General features: G+C 43.5%; 1 protein-coding gene across 8 annotated transcripts in view; it reads left to right on the top strand.

Annotated features, from left to right (window-relative positions):
- Positions 1-17,704, top strand: part of LOC116940164 (glutamate receptor ionotropic, delta-2-like) — a 219,091-nt gene that overhangs the window by 134,602 nt on the left and 66,785 nt on the right. For 6 of the 8 annotated variants that reach the window (XR_012941244.1, XM_032949509.2, XM_032949512.2 and 3 more), the window contains 4 exons: positions 1,934-1,987; positions 2,526-2,693; positions 6,375-6,536; positions 8,739-8,900. Coding sequence is in view for 7 of the 8 variants with exons in the window: in XM_032949509.2 (XP_032805400.1) it covers positions 1,934-1,987; positions 2,526-2,693; positions 6,375-6,536; positions 8,739-8,900 (546 nt within the window). In the remaining variant the exon portion in view is untranslated. The remainder of the gene's footprint in view (positions 1-1,933; positions 1,988-2,525; positions 2,694-6,374; positions 6,537-8,738; positions 8,901-17,704) is intronic. The other 2 variants (XM_032949510.2, XM_032949508.2) reach the window with 1 other exon arrangement.

Raw genomic sequence — 17,704 nt, 5'->3', positions numbered from 1 at the left:
ACCAACGAGTTACGGGGTCAGCCGAAGCAGCACCAACGAGTCCCGGCATAATGCTCGAGAAGGCTGGGACTCAACACCGAAGAAGTCTACGGGAAGCCTGGGCAGCATCGACGAGCCTCAGGGCAGCTTCACGGGCAAATAGAGTTTGGGAAACACAAGGTGGGGGCAAGAGGGAGGAGGCAGCGTGAGGGTTAGGCCAAGCGATGGGCAGGAACAAACCCGGAGGAGGGCAAGGAGAAACATAACAAAGTCGAATGGCAGGGAGAAAGAGAGTTTGCCCTGGGCCAAGGTTGGGTTGGGCAGCAGCAACATCACCACTGCGCGTCCACCTTTAAACCAAAGAGGAAGTTGGAGCACCATGCTAAATATGGAAAGCCACCCAATAATGACAGTGTTATCAATTCAGCCACACATTACATAGCATTAACATCGCGCATTGCTAAAAGTCAATGTTTTCGTCCAGTCGTCTCGGTGGGCACAAGATTGAAGATCGAATTATATATTTATTCAATTACATTTTTACATACATTATTATGAACATCCCACACTTCCATCTGCGATTTGTATGCACATCTAACAAAGTGACTGTAAAATTACGCTGGGAAAAAAACCCCGCTTCCGAATGGAAAAGCATCGGGCCATTACGCTTCTCAAAGTCCCGATTGACGGTCCTTAATATCCTGCCATATGCTTTTGCTCGAAAAATAAAAAATCAGCGGTCGGGTAGGTCAACGCAAATTGCCTGTCTTTTTTACTTTTCGAGAGCCGTGGGCACGGTCCGTGTCGCTCGCGAGGGGTGCCGCTGCCTTGCTGCAGCCTCGCGCTGGCTGGCCCGCTCCTCGTGCCACCCGCGGGTAGGGGGGGGGGGTGTGTGATCAATGCCGGATTATCCGAGTAGCAAGAGTAGCTACACGTGCTACGGGCCCCGCACGTTCAACGTCCCCGCGCTAAACGCTTTCAAGCTATCAATTCCGGTTCAGTGATTCTGCACTTGCTCGATGACTATAGTACTATACTGCCTTCAACTTTTATGAACGGCTGGGTGTTTAAGGTTAGCGATTTGTCGTAATATCTGGCTGTATAGCAAATGAAACAAATTAATTACTTTACTATGCAAGTTAAAATGTGTGGTTAATATGTATTTTTTTAGGGCCCCTTTATAACATATGCTACAGGCCCCGCACTAGCTTAATACGGCACTGTGTGTGATGGGAGGCACACGGGGGCGGCGCGTTTAGATCCTCTGACAAGAGAGTTCTCAACATCCGCTCCGGGAATTCGGTGTCTTTTGCAATTTTTACCAGTGCACAGAGAGAAAAAAGAATGAGGTTGGGCGCGAGTTCGCATGCAGGCTGGGTGTTTTGCAAGGGGCTTCGAAGGAGGAAAAAAAGTCTGGTGCTCATATATATTTTTTTATTCTGATGATAAAAGTCTCCACTGTTTTATAGTTGTTAAATGTGGCTCCTTTTAAAACCGTACATTTTATGTACAATCTTTTTAATTGCAGCTCATACATTGCAGTTTAATAAATGCCTCTAGCTTTTTTCACAACTTACATTTATAACTTCTTTAAACTTATGAGTACGATTAAAGTTTTAATTTTACAAAGTTGCAAGTATCATACAATGTTGGAATGCTGCAGTGATGTCATATCTAACACACTGCACTCACTATCTATATCACCTCCCGGCGAGGCAGCTGATACAAGGCTGCAAATCCCTGGCGTGAGCAAGCAAGCAATTTTAGGGCTGTACCTTTATCTGTCATTGTAACGTATTCAAGCAGGCTTCTTATATCTCTACTCGAATACTCGCAATTGTCTTTGTAACCTGGAAAACCATTGACGTCAAGTTGCCTGTGGAAACCGCCATTGTTGATGCAAGTATTTTTTCCCTGCCTTTGCCAGACTTGTCTCTCTGTTTTGTTTTTGCAGGCTATTGAAGCGAACCTGGCTGCAATGGACAGCCACTGGATATTTGTTAATGAGGTAAGGTGACCTTTGTTAATGCGTTTTCGTGGCTTTTGCCATATTAATAAGTGGCTCGCCGCATTAAAATGCAAGCTTTGCCGTGAGAAAATCAAGCAATATTGGATTTCCGATACTTCGTTGACAATGGTGCATCAGCAGAGTAAAAAAACAAACACGGAGGTAAAGAAGGACCATCTTGTGCTATGTAAAAGGGCCATTGACCAAAACTTCGCCTATTATATATCAATATTTCACTTTAAGACAGTGTCAGTGATGAATTTGTTGGGTTCAGATATTAATGTTAAATAAAAAATATATAGTTACGCTGTTATACATCTTAAGGTAACCACGGTGAAAACGTCATCGCATTGATTTTTGTTCAGCGCCGTGACTTTGAAAGTTTCTCTGGTCAGTGCCAGGATGATGTTAATGATGCGGCGGATTCCCCAAGCGGGCCTAAATGGAGTGTTAACAATAAACACAATCGGTGCGTGGGTCGGACAGGTCACGCGAGCCATCTGTCGGGTGTCCGTGACATCTGCTCCCCTCCCTGCAGGAGATCAACGACGCCGAGATCCAGGAGCTGGCCAGCACGGCCATCGGGAGGCTCACCGTGATCCGACAGAGCTTCCCGGTCGCGCGCAACGCCAGCCAGCGCTGCATTCGCAACAACCACCGCATCTCAGAGTCCCTGTGCGGCACGGGCGACGCCAAGTCCCTCGAGGTGCGAGGCGACCGACCGTCGCGTCGGCGCGGACCGAGCTTTTCCCACGTCAGCCCCACGGGCACGGGGCAGCTCCCGGCTGCCTCAAAAAGCCCTTGATTTGCGACTCTGCCAGACGTCGACAAATTTGAGGTTACTGCTGAAAATGGGGTGGGGGGGGGGGGGGAATCGTCCGAGGTTTTGGAGCACTGAATTTTCTCTGATTCTGGGCATCGGTCATCCGATTTGTGCAGCCTCAAAACCGCGCACCTAATGGCATTTTGTGCGCCCTGTGAAGAAACCTTGATGACGCCCATTGACAGCAGGGCCGAGGGAGCTGGGTCGGTATTGATGGGGTTTGTTAGTATAATAATTGATGCTGTCCTTTGGAGGCTTGTTATAGCGTCATTGTCGGCTACAATGACACTCTGGGGCCGAGTCAAGTGAGCGTTTGTAATGCTGTAGTTCACCTGAACAGATATAATACATCGTACTGTACATCTTAGCATCTTAAGAGTACAGGTAAATAATCCCTTAAGTGTATCATTTGTATTATTGACACAGTTACGTATCTATTCAAATCAACAATAATTTTTATTTTCGTGATTCTTGCCTCGAGCCTTTTTGTTGAGAGCCTTGCTCAGTTTTGACATTAATGGATTTTGCACTCACACATATTTAAAAAAAATCAACAATGTCAAGTCAATTTACTTTTGGTTAACACGTGGCGCCTTTATGCCAAAAATCTGCCACCCAAAGCGCCATCAGATAAATGTTTTTATTTTTCATTATACAATCTGTGTTCTCATATCATATTGTAACGCGCTAAGTCGCAGTTCGTTTTTTTTTCTCCAGAATATATAATTCAGTGCAAACAAAAAAAACTAAATTGTATTTGTTCGTCATCACACACCTCCAATTAGCACGGTTGTCTACGTACGGTGTGTAAGAAGTTCAACGTACATAAACTCTGCCCTTCCCCCCCACCAATCCAGGCCACTCTATCCCCTTCAAAGCATCAAGCGGATTTTGAAAATAAGCAATTCATCAACCGTCTCGGCAGTGTTGCCAAAGCCACGAGTTCCTCCGGGGGCCGTACCCATTAAACATTGTGTCATTTTTTATTTAGCTGGCCTCTCTTTGAGGTGGTGCGCACGTGAGGCCAGTTTGACCTGTCTGGCGGCGCGACAACACAGCGGAGGAAGGGAGGCTTCAGAGTCCCCACGGAATCCGTATTTATGCCCTGCTGAGAAATGATTTTAAGAGTCGGTACAATTGGAAACAATATGGCTAAAACAGAGGAGGGTGCTGGAAGATCGAAATGGCCAGATGTCACCATCACCACCACCGTTATTATTTATATATTAATAATAAAAGAGTAGTTTAGCAAATCATTGGCGAGCAGCTCAGTGAAAATAAACTAAACTGAGCTCTATCACTCTCTTTCAGAAGCGTACTGGCCACAAATTGTAGCTCAATGAAGTGGCGCATCGTGCGGACATTTATAGCAGCCAAAAACTCTAAATTCATGTTTCTGAAAAACCGGAGGACCCTGAGAAAATGTTACGCAACCACAGGGAGAACATGCAAACTCCAAATATACAAAAGGTGTCAGGATTGGGATGGAACCCACGACCTGCTGCATATCAGGCGAGGTAGTTAACATCTCGCCAGCGCAGCGCCTCTCTCACTGATGAAGATGATGGAAGCGTATTTACAAAAATTGCTTGGGACAAAACTCATTGGAGATTAACTTGTGGAAGATGTGGTACACATGACTGCTATCGTTCTATGGTGACGCCATCATCGAGAGCGTTGTGAAAGATGTTGTCTTAGATATTCCTCAAGTCTCCCGAAGGAATATCACGCTGGTATATTTTTTGTCTTTCTGGTTTGGTAAAGATCACAGCAAAAAATGAATGTTCCATAAAAGAAGCAAGTTGTGATAATGCAGTCAGCATGAATACGATTGGAGAATGCAGTTGAATAATTAAACAAAACGAGTGGGTTGTGAGGCACTTTTAAGAGTGTGAGTTCACGAAACTTTTAATTAAAGGAATGGATTCGGTTGAAATGATTTCAAACGACTGTGCAAGAGAGGTGATTTTCTCGAAAATAAAGCTTAAAATGTTGCTCGATAATTTTCACTATTCTTACTCAGCTCATCCTAAGTGCACTAATTTTCACTCGATTCAGTAGTCAAAATTCAACCATTACTGCCGTGCCAAGATTGCACTTTGATTGAGAGCACTCAGTGGAAGCACTGCAGCAAAAAAGTCATCTTCCTATTCTTGGGTCTTTCGGTAATCTTCCTCTTCATATACCATAAGACATATGAAGCACTGTACAGTATCTCTTATCACTCTCCGGTCAATGAATTTCCCTCAAACCCAAATACTGCGGAGGAGCATTGCCAACCTTTGTGTTGTTATCAGTAAGTAACATGCTATCCACACATTGCAGCGATCCAATATAAAAAAATTGCCCCTGTTCTTTTATGTTTCACACCGATATGTTTATCACGGCAGAATATATCTCAATCATATCTCTTTTTTCCCCCTCCCTTTGTCTACGTTCCCACGAATGTCCTTTTCTTTTTTTAAATGTATATTAACTTTCTTTTTTAAAGGCGTTGTATTCGTCTGTTGAGTGGCTTCATGAAGTTGTGGCAAATCTCCGGTGGCTTATGTTGATGCCCTCTCCGAGCAAAATATTGCCAGAATTTCATCAGAAATAATGGCTGTTAAATCTGAGGAACGTCAACTTCGGTTTTAATATTTCGTATTCATAATTCGTTAGGCTCGTCGATAAAGTAAACGTTTTCTGAAGATGCACGGTCACAGATCTGACCGGGAAAATAATTTAGATTCATGTCACGAAACATTATACAATATATTGTATAATGTTTCGTATCCTATCGGGTGAATGTAAACTGTGTAATCAGGAATTGAAATCTGTCCAGAATTTTTGGCGGTCAGAAGACTACAGGATACTTGAGACTTAGAGGGTGGGAAATCTGTAGATAGAGTGTGTCAATAATTGCAGCAAGCCTAGCATTGATGATGTGTTTATAATCCATGAGGCAAGGTGGTATTTTGTTATCATCAATCAAAGGACCTAAGAAAAATGCAGAGGATGTTGGGCCCCCTATGAATTGCCAGAGTGTGTGTTTGTGTACGTCTGGTTTATATGAATTGACAGAGTGTGAGTGTACGTCTGGTTTATATGTGCCGTCGTGCTTGTGTGATACATGTTGCATATTAAGCAATTCATCATACGCTATTTTTTATTAAACATTTTCTGGCACGGACACTAGACGCAGAAGGTTATATGCGATAGCCCGAAAAAGGGTAGAGAGATTAAGATCATTAAGCACCATTACATGCACTACGCAAGTGAAATCCGCCAAAATGCGAGAATGTGTGACATTAACTTTGATTTTCATATGAATAATAATTAATGACATCCCTTCCTTTTTTTCATATCATCCAGCCAGAGTGGGGGTTCTATCGTGTTAACCTACTGACAGTATCCGTATTCTCCGGTGGTGTCTCTCGAGCGGCATTTCCAGTCGGCCTGCGAGCGAGCGCACGAGTGTGCAAGCCGCCGCCATAGCACGCGCACCGCTCCACCGACCTCGCTCTGTCTCCCCCTGGTTTGTGCCCGCGGGATGTGCGCTCTCCTCCACGCCACCGCGGGCAGGTGTCGAGCCGCTACGTGTACGACAGCGTGCTGCTGCTCGCCAACGCCTTCCACCGCAAGTTGGAGGACCGCAAGTGGCACAGCATGGCCAGCCTGAGCTGCCTGCGCAAGAGCTCCAAGCCGTGGAACGGAGGCCGCTCGATGCTGGACACCATCCGCAAGGTGCGATCTGCGTGGGCATGTGGCCTTACCTCCGCAGGGCTGGCGAGATGTGAACTGCCTCGCCTGGGTGTGCAGGAGGTCGTGGGTTCCATCCCGACCCTGACACCTGCTGAGTTTGCGTGTTCTCACCGTAGACGCGTGTTTTTTGTTTTTTTTTACACGGGCCTTCCGGTTTTTCCTTCCACTTTTAGAATCACGCGTTTAAAGGATTTGGCTGCGACAATTTGTCCACGTGTGATGATAAGCCACTTCGTTGAGCTATCATTTGTGGCCAGGTCGCTTCTGAAAAAAAGAGCTATATAGCTCAGTGGGCCTTACCTGGTTAAAATTAAAATAGTTTGGTTCATTGCTTCGTTCCGGCCGGAGAAATAGCAACATCAACGACGGCGACTCACTTTAGCAATGCGCCCGCCTGTACCCTAACAAACGTCTGAAAGCACAGGAGCAAAAAAGGAGCAGACGGGAGGGGAATGAGATGGACCGAGAAAAGGGATGGAGGGAAAAGAAGCAATTAATGGGGTCTGAACGCCATGGATGAAAAGGAAAGTTTGAAGGAGAGACTTGAAAATAGGGAGAGGGGACCAAGCAGAGTTGACTGCAGAGGCAGTCACACACGCAGGTCTGACAATAATTTTGGAACTTCACATCGATCCTTTGAATGCATATATAGTTTAATCTTAATTTAAAGCTTTCGTGACTGCAGGAATTCATACTCCTTTGGTTCTTTCGGTAAAGTCACGTGGGTAGAAAAAAATAATAGATCACGACGGTTCGATCGCCACACGAGCAACCGTCTTCAGTTTGCTTGTGATCTAAAGAGTACATATATATTTTCTTTATATAAACCTGGTCATAGAATTGAAGGAATATCAGGTACAGCAGAATAGTATTATGGGTAGGAGTACTTCTTACTCTCATGGTAGTGCCTTACACTGAAAAACCCGACTCCAAGCCAGCTGACCTGTGTTTAGGCAACAATTGAATGAGGAATGAATCTGCACTTGCCTAGCGAGGAGCGTCTCACAGCGAGACATTAAACTATTTTAAAACTATTTTTTTTACTTTACCAGATAAGGCCCACTGAGCTATATAGCTCTTTTTCAGAAGCGACCTGGCCACAAATGATAGCTCAACGAATCGGCTTATGATGGAGGCATTTATAACAGCCAAATACTGGAAGCCCACGTTTCTAAATGTGGAGGGAGAAACAAAAGGACCTAGAAAAAAATGCCACACCACCACGGGGAGAACACGCAAACTCCAAATATACAGCAGCAGTTGTCAGGGTCGGGATCGGACCCACGACCTCCTGCATACCAGGCGAGGTAGTTAACATCTCCTAGCCACCGTGGTGATGATGAGAGACACGCAAACTCCAAATATACAGCAGCAGTTGTCAGGGTCGGGATCGGACCCACGACCTCCTGCATACCAGGCGAGGTAGTTAACATCTCATAGCCACCGCGGCACCCCATCATGGTTTTATCTGGCAGTGTAATTGCTTTAAGGTAAAAAGAGAGAGAGAGAGAGAAACCAAACGTAAGTGTTCGTCATTGTTTCATTAAAAAAATCTAATGTGTGCAGGTGTTCTAAGTGACAAAACAATTAAAAAGTTGTACTGTTGAAAAAAATGTTGGCTCAAAAAATAGGAATGTTTTACACTATCATTTGAATTGTCAAAAAAAAATTGTGAATAAGATAGTGTATGCATTCAATTTGTTGGATTAATTGGAGAAATCATAGTTTTTTTCATTTAGCAAAAAAAAATAAGTTCATATTACATTAAAATATATATTTTAATTAATTATCCAAAATACTTTGGCAATCGTGATCTAACGTGACAGCCTTGCTTGCTGCTGACATGAACCAGATAATACACCAGCATATACTACAGTTGAGAGCACGGGCTATTCCAATAAGTTATTGAAATTACATGGTTGTTAAGAGATATGTAAAGTATGTCTATATTTTAATTTATCATGGATTAGTATCATAATTAAATCCTCTGTCGAATGCTAAGTCTTTGGCTCAAACCCCCTCCATCATGTCCAATGTTGACCTTCCTTAATTTCATTGTGTGGAAAGTATGATCATGTGGCGGGATGAATACGGTGCTATATAAAGCCTCGGTAAAATAACAACATCCGTATTTTAATACTTTGTGAATGTTTCTCACTTTTCCACATTTTAACATTTCCACAGCACAACCACTCTCCTGTCCCTGTCCCGTCTCCCCACCAACAGGGCCGAGTGAGTGGCCTCACAGGGATCCTGGACTTTGGAGACGATGCTCTCAACCACAACGTTCAGTTCGAGATCCTGGGCACGAGCTACAGCGAGCTCTTTGGCCGCGACGTCCGGCGGGTAAATCGTTATCTGTCGCGAGAGTGGTGGGATGGAGGATAGGTAGATCTCTCACTGGCTGGGCTGTCTAGAGTGTTGGGACTGAAGGCGCAGGGCAGACGAACTAACTATTAACTAACACATTTTTTGTTTTGTTTTTGAGTTGTACGCCTTTTGGCATCTTCTGGTCCAACACCAGTGGAGACGGGGCTCTAAGAAAAGCCGTCTCGGGTGTGGACCAATCAAATTCAAGGAGAGTGCATATTATCAGAGTTGTCTTTTTTGTTTGCATTTTGACTACTTGTGTTGTGGTTTTTGCAAACATGATCCCTTGTATAAAGGTGTCAGTTTTTGTGCCAGATAAAAGGGTAAAAACCTATTACTACATTTTTTTGTATTACCAGGTAAGGCCCACTGAGCTATGTAGCTCCTTTTCAGAAGCTACCTAGCCACAAATTATAGCTCAAATGAGTGTCTTAGCGTGTGGAAATTTCTAGCAGCCAAATACTCTAAACGCATGTTTCTAAATGTGGAGGGAAAAACCGGAGGACCCGGAGAAAAATTCATGCGACCGTCGGGGGAGAGGCACGCTAACTCCAAATATACAGGCCTCGGCGTCAGTGTTGGGATCAAACCCATGACCTCCTGTATACCAGACGAGGTAGTTAACATCTCGCCACCATGGCTCTTATACCAAAAACCTCATAAAACATTACTATTAATGTATATAATCTGTGCATACTTTGCTGTGGTTGGACAACACAATCTCCATTATAAAATCGACCGATACTACGATTTCAAAACGTCAACAACGCATTTAACATCTCGCCACCATGGGGCCCCAGCCTGTCACGTGGGGGGGGGGGGGCCCTTGTTAATTGGCAACAACAACAAAGAACAAGGTCCCGATGTGAGGCCCTGTTTTGTTTGAGGTCCCACGGCAAATTGCCCATTTTGCCCCATCCCTCCCCCTGCGGGCTGGCCTTGCTTGCCGGTTCCATGTCTCGATGCTTGCCGTGCCGCCGCAAGGCATCTTGTCACCTCGCAAACTCTGTCTTTCTGAAGCGGTTTCGCGAGTCGGGCAATCCCACGGCATTTCTTTCACGGGCTAGATCACATCGCGCTTGTGTCGTGGCCATGCTTGCCCCGTCAGCAAATGCATTCACCTGTCATGAATCGGTAAATTTGAAATTCGAACAATGCGTCCCGATTAAGGACCATTGAAAAGTTGAAAAATAAATTACCCGCAACTACGGTGTTATGATGTTGAAATTTAAGCGGCGTTCGTATAAATGATCCGCTCACAGTCTCACGCTGATATGATCTCGCATGAGTGGAGGACGCAGGAGCCTCATTGGGCTGCCAATCAAATTCACCGTTAGCAAACGGCGAAAACACCGCAAATCACTTGACAATCCCGAGCGCTCACCACGAGCGTTGCCATGGTCTCACAACATTCGTCTCTGCGTGTAATGGGTCTCGCAGGCAGCTTTTCCCGGCAAATATAGACATCACATCAGCACACAGCGGTCTGCTGTAACCCAACACACCATACATTAGCGTCGTTCTCGGGGCAGCTCACTCGTTGTTAATGGTAATGTCACTGAAATACATTATTAAGGAGCCTGTGAGATGCAGACCAACAGCCACCACTACACTACATCCCCCCCCGGCCAATGAAAGTGTTTGTCTCTGATAGGATTTTCGGTGTGCTCTGAAAGTGCCATGAAAGATCTTCCTTTGGTGTTATTTAAAAGCTCACCTATACACATTTAAATTACTCGATGAGTAGATGTGTTGCTCCTGTGGAACAATTTTAACCCAAGTGCCCCAATGCAATACTACGTCGTTGTGCAGAATGAATCAATGTGGATTTCCAAGTGTGAACAACAGCTTAAATTTGCACAACCTCCAAAGCGAATATTATTATTAACGCAAAAAAACTAATACAGTCATAGAATTTTTTTTTAAAAGCTTTTGAATCTGCAAGGGGGGGGGGGGGGGGTCTATAAATTTTAGCCTTGACATGCCCGTTACTTTGAGCTGAGTCAGCACACGGAAGGAAATGCTTGCCAGAGGAATCTTGCTGTGTTCAATGCCAAAAGGCAATCGTGTCGAGTCGTGGCACTCGCCTGCCAAAAAAGAGATTGTATTACTCATGGTGTAAATGTAATGATGAGTTGAACAATGAACATGCCTTTGTCAATCCACTGCTGGATGAAAGTATATATCCGGGGACCATATTGGCTGTAGGGGTTGTTTGACTGTCACGTCACCATACTAGCCAGGGTGGGTTGTTATTAGAGGGGTGAGTCAAGAGTTGTTCAGGCGTCACTCACCACTGATGTTGGCTGTGGCTCGGAATTAAACTCAAGTTGGCAGGTTCATAGCGTAGTGCGCTAACCACTGCGCCACCACTCCTACCCCAGTGTACTTTACACAATTGTCATTGTGAGTTGTTTCGTCATTATTGTTCACATCCTGATTAAAATACTTGACATATCAATGGTTACAATGTCTAAAAGTGTTGAAGTGCCTTACATATCCTGTATTGTCAACTTGACATTTTACCCTATTCTAGTCATTAAGACTCCGGTAGACACACTGACACTGCCATAAAACTAATTTGCGGACAGGATTTTTTGTTTGTTCTTTATAGTATAGCAGTAGTAGACATGGGGTGAGAGAGTGCACAGTTTGAAGAGTCTGGCTAGACAGATGTCTACTTTTGCTAAGCACCAAATTCGATAAAGAGCATCTGACAAGGTTATTGAAGCGTTTTACCAGCTAATTAAATCAAAATTTAATTATGCACAGTTTGCATCGCTTTGATGGGAAGAAACAGTAGTTTTTTGCATTTTGTTGAATATTGGATTAGTTTAGGAAAGTTTTAATTATTGTCATTGAGGCAAAGTTAGCAGTGCTATACTACCTCCCATTAAAACTGTTGGCTACCAAACGTGCACAAGAAGTTCAACATAGATGCATACTAGTTCTTTTGGTAAAGTCACCACGTAGAAGGGAAACAATAAAATAATAAAAATATAAAACAATAAAATTTTCACGACGTTTCGACTGCAACACAAGCAATCATCATCAGCTGTGAAAACCACAGCAAGAAAATTTGAAAAAAGTGGCGGTTATTTTACGTGACTTTACCGAAAGAACCAAGAATATGAATCCCTGCAGTCACGAAAGCTTCAAATCAACATATGTATACTGCTTTTCGTTCAAACGAGTACCGAGATTGTAACTTGAAACCATCTTTATCCTCATCCATTGGCCATCATTCCTTATCGCGGCACGTCCTGCCCAAGCACACGCACTTGTGTTCGCGAAACAAGGATTGGAGCGTGTACAATAAGAAGTCCGCTTAAGCAGACTTAGCGCCGAATCTATCTCACGTGCTGCTGCTTGCCGATTTGTTGCATTGCAGAACCCTGAGAGATAGCGATGGCTTGGGTGGAGGCCCTCATCCAGCAGTCGAATGATCACGGTTGATGATGAAGGTTGTAATTGTATTAAGACTATCGGTAAACAAAAAAAAATATGCTGCAAGGCCAGCAAATGGCATCGGCACGAGTTTTGACACCGACATATACAGATATCGTAGGGGCAAAAACAAAACCCAAAAACTGAAGGATCTGCTGCATGAAAGCTGCCTCACGAATGTAAACGATCGTTTTTAATGCGAGAAACGGTGTCCATCTTCTTTGGTTCTTTCGGTAAAGTCGCTTGTGTTGTGGCCCGAAACGTCGTGAGAATATTATTGTGTTATTTTATTTTATCAATTTATTATTTTATTCTCATTCTACGTGACTTTACCGAAAGAACCAAAGAAGATGAATCATTGCAGTCACGAAAGCTTTAAAATCGAAATTTAAACGGTGTCCACTAAAGGCGCCGTCGTTCGGTGCAGAAACGCGCGGTGTCCGTGTGTGGTGGGGGAAAGGTTGCCGTAGCACGGGCGGCTATTTAGTATTCACCGCGACCGGCGGTTCACTCTGAAGGAAGGAGCAGAGAATTTGGTACGTGTGAATGGTGCCCTTTATTAACTGTGTTTTGCCGAGGCTCCGGGGAAATGATTCGGTGTCGTCTTGTGAGGATCTTCAACAACATTCTTGTGAAGCAATAAAACACGGCTTTATAAAATATGGACAAATGTGGGCATAATTTTTTTGTTGAAGGCTGTGCTTCACAATATAACTAAAATATTCATGTTAATGTCAAGGAACAAAAAACTTCATTTGAAAGTCGTACGGCTAATCCCTTCCCAATTAAGCAGCGATTCATTTCTTTTCAAAGAGAGTCGTAGCCTTTAAAGACGCTGTGAATCAGACACGAAAAAAGTGTTTTCTCGATCCTGGAAACAAGGGCTGGATTCGATGCATCTCAGGACAAAAACGCCGCGGTTCTTTAACGTCTTGCTGTGCTCGAGCCCAACAAGAAGCACATCTGGTCTCTTGCTGCTTAGACTTTACGTCGGGGTTCAATTTGTGCACCCTTCGATAAATGACATCCTCAGACTTCTCGTTCACATCATTATAAACATCCATCGCTCTGCTGCTGCTGCTGTATTCATGCTTCCAGGCTGCAGTATAACAAAGCGCTGTGTCATGTCAAGGAGGAGTAAGTAGACCACTTATTTTTTTTCTCTCCCAGTTTTGCATAATTCCATAATGGAGGTGCAATGCATAGATGTTATTAAAGAATGCACTTGAGAATGCATCTGATTAGAATTTACAAATCAATAGAATCAGATTTTATGCCTTTACCCGTCATATTTAAGTGAGAATTGGAGCCCAATTCACGTATAATTTGCTTTCATGCAGTTCTCCAGCCTCGGCTGGGCAATACCACAAAAGCGATTGCACCAAATGTATACAATAATTTCAAGCAAGATTTGTCTGGCAGAATGGGTGGAGGCCCCATCTGCCAAAAAAAAAAAATACCCTCCCAAAACACAGCCAATCGGTGGGTGTTGGAGTTCCTTAGATAATCCGATCAGCGCGCCTTCCCCTGACAGTTATACCGAGCCAACCAATCAGCTTCCTTTCATCTCGCACACAAGCTCGTGCATGTGAGGGTTGCTCAACACGAAAAGCTCATGCATTTCAGGAACTGTAGCGCTCAGCCACAGGCGGCTTAGGGCCACTTGAAAACAAGGTCGATGATCGCAGAGACGATGCTCAGGATGAGTGTGAAGACAATGAAGATGGCAGCGATGATTACAATGATTACAATGTCATGGATGATTTTAATACTTGGCGGCGAAACGTTTTCGCAATCGGGGCAGAAACTTTCACCATCGTTTGCGCCGCCCTCACCCCATCCCAAAATCAACCACCTGCTATGGGGGTGATTATATGATAAATCATGCCCACATGGATGTCAAGATGTGAAATTGGACTGATTTTATGCTAAAACTGCTGTCATTCTGCCATAAAGTGGGAATGGGACCCCTTGATATTTTGGCTGGTTCACCCTCCTTAGGAAAAGAACAATAATACAACGTTGAGGTTATTTTTTTCTCTCCTGAAAGGGAAACTGATATTCATATTAAGTAAACATTCACACGTACATCCCACAAAGTGCATTCTTTGTGACGAATTAAAGATGTAGCACTGTCCTTCACATTTTGCATGTCAACCGCAATCAAAGCCACTATTTTGTACTGTGAGTATTTCGAGTTTCAATTCAGTCGTTTAAAATCTATGCACTTAAAATTGCAAATACTTGTACGTCACGTGTAACAGATTCTGTGAGCACCGTGGCCCTCGCCTTTGACACTCTCGTAACTTCATTGAAACACTCGTCCACATTGATCGAGCATTAAACGAGATGGCATGCTTCCAGACACAAACACACATGGCCTTTTGGTGGGGGAGAGAATACAATCGAATTACATATACCCGAGATCACATTTCATGTACAGCTATTGTGTTAAGGCTGCATTAGGTTAGTCCTATAATATTTTTGTGCCGTATATTTAGAATAGCACGCCTTTATACCGCAGTATGTCAAGCAGGTATCTATCGTGCACTCCACACATTTGTAAATACATATCTTAACATATCGATGAACAAATATTGTTCGTATTTGTGAAATACTCGTGTCTGGGTGGGTTCTTAAAAAGACGTAAAGCGTCCGTAATGTGACGCTGCAATCAAATGTGCATGTTTGCACGGTTATAAACACTGCAGGGTGCCACAATGGCAACACTTGTACCTCGCAGCATGGAGTTTGTATATATTACTCTGGTTTTTCGGTAAAGTGACGTAGAAATAAGAAATAATGAAATTACATGAAAGCATACTACATAATAGCATGCGACATTTTGATTGCAACTCAAGCAATCATCATCAGGCACAGAAGAGCTAAATTTAAGAGAGAGAGGAAACACAGAACCTTAGACATTTATACAGACACCTAAGTAGAGGGAGTTAACACAGAGACACAAAGAGAGACACAACGTATGGGACACAGAGAGACAGGGTCTCTGTGCCGAGGCCTTAGCATGTAGGGGAGACAGAGAGAGATGGAGAAGCACACTAAATCGAACAAGATTTAGTAAAATTTGGAAACAATATAATGCAACACAGAGGGTCGGTCAAAACACAATTGACGCATGGTCTGGTTGATTATGTTATTTCAAAGATTGCTAAATTATAAGTTAAGTGTGAAATTTGAGAGAGAGATGAGACACATATACGGAGGCACAAAGACAGACATACAGGTAGAGAGAGAAGAAGCAGAGACACAGAGAGGAATATAAAACAATACAGCGTAGATAGCCGGCCAACATAACAGTCAACACTATACCTGGCTGATTACGTTCCTCTAAGGATTGCTAAATTTAAGGGAGTGATAGAATACAGATATATATATGTGTCTGCGATCTGTATTCTATCACTCCCTTAAATTTAGCAATCCTTAGAGGAACGTATTCAGCCAGATAGAGTGTTGACTGTTATGTTGGCCTCCGTATATGTGTCTTATCTCTCTCTAAAATTTCACACTTAACTTATAATTTAGCAATCTTTGAAATAACGTAATCAACTAGACCATGCGTCAATTGTGTTTTGACCGACCCTCTGTGTTGCATTATATTGTTTCCAAATTTTACTAAATCTTGTTCGATTTAGTGTGCTTCTCCATCTCTCTCTGTCTCCCCTACATGCTAAGGCCTCGGCACAGAGACCCTGTCTCTCTGTGTCCCATACGTTGTGTCTCTCTTTGTGTCTCTGTGTTAACTCCCTCGACTTAGATGTCTGTATAAATGTCTAAGGTTCTGTGTTTCCTCTCTCTCTCTTAAATTTAGCTCTTCTGTGCCTGATGATGATGATGATTGCTTGCGTTGCAATCAAAACGTCGTATGCTATTATGTAGTATGCTATTATGTAATTTTATTATTTCTTATTTCCACGTGACTTTACCGAAAAACCAAAGAGTAAATTTTGATTTAAAGCTTTCGTGGCTGCAGTAATTCATATTCTTAGTTCTTTCGGTAAAGTCACGTTATTTTGTTGTTTCCCTTCAACGTGATTTTACCGAAAGAACTAAGAATAACCAAAGAGTAATTCCTGCAGTCACAAAATCGCCAAATCAAGTTTGTATATATTATCTTCCTCTGTTCTGCATGGGTTCCCTCTGGGTTCTCCAGTTTCCTCTCGTATCTAATAACCTAAAATTCCATTGATGTTGGCCGAATGTCCCAAAAAAAGAGTCTTTGGACTCGGTATGTATTTCTCGAGTATGCAAATAATTATTATCGTATTATAAACGCCAAGCAGAGTCTGTGGACCCGCTGTTTAGAAGCCCTGAAATGTCCCCGTTGAATCGTATCAGCTACCATTAGGATGCCACCTGATTTACTCCGAGCCTCTCAGCTACCCACCCGGGCGGAATCCCATAAACTGTTGGCAAAAATTTACAAACACTGAAACACTCCCCTGGGAAATCATGGCAATGGGAGAACCATGATTGACACTGTGCCGATTTCCCACGCTCATTTGCGCCTTCCCCCTGCGAGGCACTGTGCGTCCACATTCTTCCGCTGTACAACCTCTTTGCTCTCCCTGTGCAACATTAACATACCGTGCGTGTAGATGCTTTCACGCGGGGCACATCAGGGCTCATCGACGGTAACAGTCACCCAGGAATACACTTCACAGCCGAGATATAATAAATACATCACCGCTCGTCTTCCGCGGGGATTCTCTGCCAGGGATCCTCCAACATACGGCACTAAATATCCCTCCAGGTTCCTGAAGTGTGTTGCGGATTTTGTGCATTCGTTCTTTCACGCGTGCAAGTGAGGGGAATGCAAGAGTAAAAAAGACAAAGCACATCACTGTGCAGGATACGTTTGTCTTCTTTAAAGGGCAAAACAGGTGTGGCCTTTTTGTTGCGGCACGTTTGTATGTTTCGTCCCAAAGTCATATTTTCGGGAAAAATCTTGCCCAAATAGTCACGACACGAGTGTGCGGTTTGTTATTGAAGGAGCATGTGTTATTGCCGCGCACGTGGAAGTATTTTTTTTCCAAGGATCAAGATTTCCCTCTCTGATATCTCAAAAGATGAATGTCCTTGAATGAATTGAATACGACTTAAATCCGTCTAAACAGCAGCACGGTAATACTGTATGTTAGTGTCGTGTCTGTCACAGCAAAGGCTCAACCTGCTGTCGCGTGTCAAGTCGCTGAATCGGAGTCATGGTTAAGATGTGAACCGAATTATTGTTCAGCTTACGATAAATCTGCAAGGACGAAATAACACATGATGGGGTTTTTTTCGGCGTATTTTCATTAACCACACAATGACTT

Source organism: Petromyzon marinus, chromosome 8, assembly GCF_048934315.1.
Source record: "Petromyzon marinus isolate PM22_M1 ecotype Great Lakes invasive population chromosome 8, UKy_Petmar_22M1.pri1.0, whole genome shotgun sequence".
In the NCBI taxonomy this organism is placed as follows: domain Eukaryota; kingdom Metazoa; phylum Chordata; class Hyperoartia; order Petromyzontiformes; family Petromyzontidae; genus Petromyzon; species Petromyzon marinus.
This window is presented reverse-complemented; position numbering and strand designations above follow the sequence as displayed.